General features: G+C 37.4%; 1 protein-coding gene across 1 annotated transcript in view; it reads right to left on the bottom strand.

The window, feature by feature from the left end:
* The window catches only part of LAMP2 (lysosomal associated membrane protein 2), a 60,435-nt gene that overhangs the window by 43,170 nt on the left and 12,622 nt on the right, over positions 1-4,643 (bottom strand). The window contains exons 2-3 of the mRNA XM_042782604.1: positions 4,460-4,578; positions 2,921-3,134 (exon numbers count right to left, since the gene is read on the bottom strand). Coding sequence (XP_042638538.1) covers positions 2,921-3,134; positions 4,460-4,578 — 333 coding nt within the window. The remainder of the gene's footprint in view (positions 1-2,920; positions 3,135-4,459; positions 4,579-4,643) is intronic.

Below are 4,643 nucleotides of genomic sequence, written 5' to 3'. Positions count from 1 at the left end.
CTTGGAGAGAACAATCATGGGAGAAAGATGGGCTGCTTATGCACAGAGAGACAGCTCAGGGGGCAGGAGGGCATGGAGGGATGGACACAGGGAAGAGGTGACTACTGGGAGGAAGTGGGAGGGGAACTGTTGCACTGGGGTACATTGTAGTCAATGGCATGAAACAAAGTGTATGTGAACTGCTGTATGGAAAGTGAATTTGCTGTGTGATCTTTCACCCAAATCACAAGAAATAAATAGACAGATAGATAAATGACTAAAACTGAAGTTGTAGACCTAAGAAAATTACACTGAAACTCTAAAAGTTTAATTATTGCTTACCAATAAGTACACATGCAGTAAAATATAAACACATGGACAGGTAGAACACATCAAATTTATGAGAAATGGTTACCTCTGGGAAGAGGAGGAGGAATATGGAACTAAGGAGTGGATATACAGGAAACTTCAGTGTATCTGTGTTTGTTTAAGTTAATGAAGAGATAAAACAAATTATTAAAAATGACATTTACTAATTCTGGCTAATGGGTACATGTGGATCTATTATATTATGGCTTTGTACTTTTCTATATTTTAACCATGAGAAAGTTTTTTTTTAAAAAAAAAAGGAATTAAAACAGTAGTTTCAGAGTCACTTCAATTATCAGATGCCTAAAAATAAAATGATGATTTATTTCAAAAACAATTACCAACAATTCATTTCAGAAGCCATTGTTGTTGTTATGTGACGTTGAGTCGGAACTGACTCATAGCGACCCCTCCCTTTGGTTTCCGAGGCAATATCACTACGGAAGTTGACTGCCCCATCTTCCTTCCGAGGAGTGGCTGGTGGGTTTGAACCACCAGCCTTCTGGTTAGCAGTCAGGTGCCTTAGGTACTATGCTACCAGAGTTCCCTCAGAAGCCACTGCAAATCCTAATTCATTAAAAATATTTTATTACATACAAGTTAGTAATAAAGTATCTTTCCCTTTTTTAAGATAAAAAGGGGGGAGGAACAGATGTTAAAACATTTTAGATGCTGCAGTTTCCTCCATCCACATGTGTCAGATTACGCCCTTCCTCCATTTTTACAGCTACCTTCTTGGTCCAGGCACTTATTACATCATCCCTTGATTACTGTAACAACCTCTACACTGGCATCCCAGCCTACACTTTCCTCAATTCCCAATTAATCCTGTAGAATGTTCTTTATAAACTACTGCCTCTGCTTTTGTTATATCATTTACCTGCTTAAAAACTTAAATTGGTTCCCCAGTGCCTGTGCCATCAAGCTAAATGCCTTTCAAGGCTCTCTATAATTTAGGCCCACTGCATCTAGCCAACTTTATTTTCTCTCTCCCACATACACAGCCTCTATTTAATCAGGCACCTCTCCAACTACTGCAGGCATGCTTCCCCCAGGCTGGAAATACCCCCGCTAATGCAAATTCAACCATTAGCAGTTTCGGCTCAGGTCCTAATTATCATACAAAGCTTTCTGACTCCAATGCAAACTGGCCTCTCCCTTCTTTCTGCTCCTAATCACAACCACCTGTCAGAACACTGATAAATCAGGCACTCCCAACCTGGGGGGGGGTGTCTACAGAAGGCCTCAGGGACTATGAAACCACAGGCAAAGTTTACTGTGCACTTTATTTCTTGAGAGGGAGCACTGATAGCTTTCCTCGGATTGTCAGAAACTATTACCAACTCTCTATTCCCACACAATAACAACAATCATACTGACCTCAACCTTTCCCTGTTTTTTTTCCATATAATTTGGGAATAGACTTTAGTTTTGTCTAATTAATTTTTAAGCTCCTGGAGAGTGAGGGGTGAATCTTGTGCCACTTCTGAATGACATTGCAGGCACAAAGCCAAATACGGTCATAAGATAGGCAATAACTATTTGTCTTAGTTATCCTCTCAAGAGATTAGTAAAAGAAAACCAGGATTGTTTTCTAAGTCTCAGTGGGCAACACCTCGAAAGTTTTACATGAGCTCCTTCACTCCAGCACATCTTTAAAATGCGATCCTTTGATATGCAAATGAGCTATTCATCTTGAGGGTCTGAGCAGTGAAGTCCATTCACCTGTTTGTGGAGTCAAAGTGAAACACTACCTGTGACAAGAGCTAAACTACTACAAACACCATGTTACCCCAATCTTAATGAGGAGAAAGAAAGAATTACATCCCTAACAAAATTAAAATCTCCACCACCCATGCCTTCAAAATGTCTTCAATAAACATTTCAGTTCTGGAATTACAAGAATGACCTAAAGGCCAATGCATTCCCAAGTTCACTTTGACCTGAAACTGTCTCAAAATAGCAGCAAATGGCGACTTCTGTCATTTTACCTTTAATCAGCCATCATAGACTGTTCAGTTAAAATCCTCTCTCAACTGTAAGAAGATTCAGAGATCCAGCATTTCTGCTGTCTCAGGATCTTGAATTTGTATACATTTAAACAGTTATTACTAAAGGATTTTCTCACTCATTTAACATTTATTAAGTGCCCACTAGTGAATGAAATAAATAATGATGGTTAAGTGCATGAACGCTGTAGCTCAAAAGACCAAACACCAACTCATTTACTTACTGTAGTGTGTGACCTTTGGGAAAGTCACTGAATCCCATCAAACCTCACTCTCTAGCTGTAAAACTGAGATAATATCTGCTTCACAGAATTGCTGTTAAGGATAAATGAGACACTGCAGGTAATACACCTAGGATTATAATTGGTACAAAGTAAAGCACTCATGTAATGAGAGCAAATATCACTGTGTTGAACACTACTGCATAGGTTGGGGAGAAGAGATGGAAGTCTCTATTCTCATTAGGAAGACAAGCATGCATTATGATGATTTTTAAATTATTTATATTTTTATTATTAATGAAAATCAAAAGACTAGAACATAAATCCAATTCTGAAGGTTACCTTTATTTTCAGCTTCAGGAAATGTTGTGTTATCACCAGTATTGTAAGAAAATGAGATGCTGTCAATTGAGTAAGTAGTTATCTCCTTTGTAAAATTCACAATCCACGAAAAACTGGACCCAAATTGTACTGCTATTTTTGGACCATTCTGGTCATCACCACAAATGCTTCCATTATAGGTTACATTGCCATGGTCTGAAATGCTTACAGTTTTCTAAAAGAACAAGAAATGTGAAGGCAGGGAACAAAAAGACAGTAATGAGCAAACATTTATGCAGGAACCAAAAAACCCCAAACCAAACCACTGACATTGAGTTTATTCCATTTAAATCACATATTCCCCATAGCCAGGTTGTTGCTCTTTGCTTGGTTTGCAGTATAATCCAGTCTCAGACTCTTCAGCTACAAACCAGTCCTTGAGATAAATTTACATAGGCCCAAATGACATCAAGGGAAATGGGAAACTGGCCTGGACTTAAGATGGCCTATTCTTAAATTGATTTAAAAAAAAAAAAATTAGGTTGTAAATTGGCAGGGCCTTAACTAAAAGAAAATAAGGAAAAGGATTGAGAGGTGCCCTGAGATAATCTTTAAACCTTAAACCAAAATATCCCCTGAAGTCTTCTTAAAACTTGACAATACCAAACAAAACTAAACTCAGTGCTGTCAAGTAGATCCAACTCATATCGACCCCTACCCATAGGTTTTCCGAGACAGTATATCACTATGGAAGTAGACTGCCCATCCTTCCTTCTGAGTAGCTGGTGGGTACGAACCGCCAGCCTCCTGAGTAGCAGTCAAATGCCTTAGGCACTAACTAGTTTAGTTTAACTAGCAAAAAGTATCCACTTTTGAGTATTATACTCTTTTAAAGATCTATCTATACAGGATCAAACAGATGACAACAGCTCAAAACATTAGACAGGAAATGTGGGAGGCAGTGAATTTATGTTCACGAAGGAGGAATAAGTCAGAAAAGGAGAGTGAACACGGTTGCACAACTCGAAAGCTGTGATCAACGTCACTGAATTGTACATGTAGACATGGTTGAAATGGTGCTTGTGTTGCTATACATATTCTCAACACCACCAACAAAAATATTAAATAAATTATTTTATAAAAAGACCAAGAGGAGAACAAAATAAAAATTTTAATAGCAAGCTATTAAAAAAAGCCAAGCACATGACAGAAGTAGTTAGGCTTCAGCACCATATAGTCCTTCAGATCATTTTTGCCTTTAAGCAACTCCAAGAAAAACTTCAGTGAACCCATGAATTAGAAAAAAATATTCATTTCAGCATGAAACAATACCTTTACACGTATATGTTTATAAAAACAAACAGATTTTAAGTGTTGTTAGTCAACGTATGAAATCTTATTTGTATAAATGTATTTCAAGAATTTTTAAAAAGTTAGAATTAAATTCCTACTACTTCCGTAGTGATACTGCCTCGGAAACCCAAGGAGGGGTCGCTATGAGTCGGATCCTACTCGACGGCACACAACAACAATAAAACCCAAAGAAAAATATTTACTTACATTAGTTTTGCTTGTAGTTTCATAGTGTATTTTGAAACTCATCTGCCATTTTGCATAAAGGCAAGTAGCTTTTTCTGAATCTGTCAAGTTAAGTTCCAATGCATAAGACCGGATAGCTCCTGGATTTTTAAAAAAGTAAGATTTTAAAATTGTACAACAAAAATAAGATATATATATATATATA

This window comes from Orycteropus afer, unplaced genomic scaffold (genome assembly GCF_000298275.1).
Source record: "Orycteropus afer afer isolate SDZICR_OR568_19922 unplaced genomic scaffold, OryAfe1.0 scaffold00387, whole genome shotgun sequence".
NCBI lineage: Eukaryota > Metazoa > Chordata > Mammalia > Tubulidentata > Orycteropodidae > Orycteropus > Orycteropus afer.
Note: the sequence above shows the minus strand (reverse complement) of the source record. Positions and strands in the feature narration are given on the sequence as shown.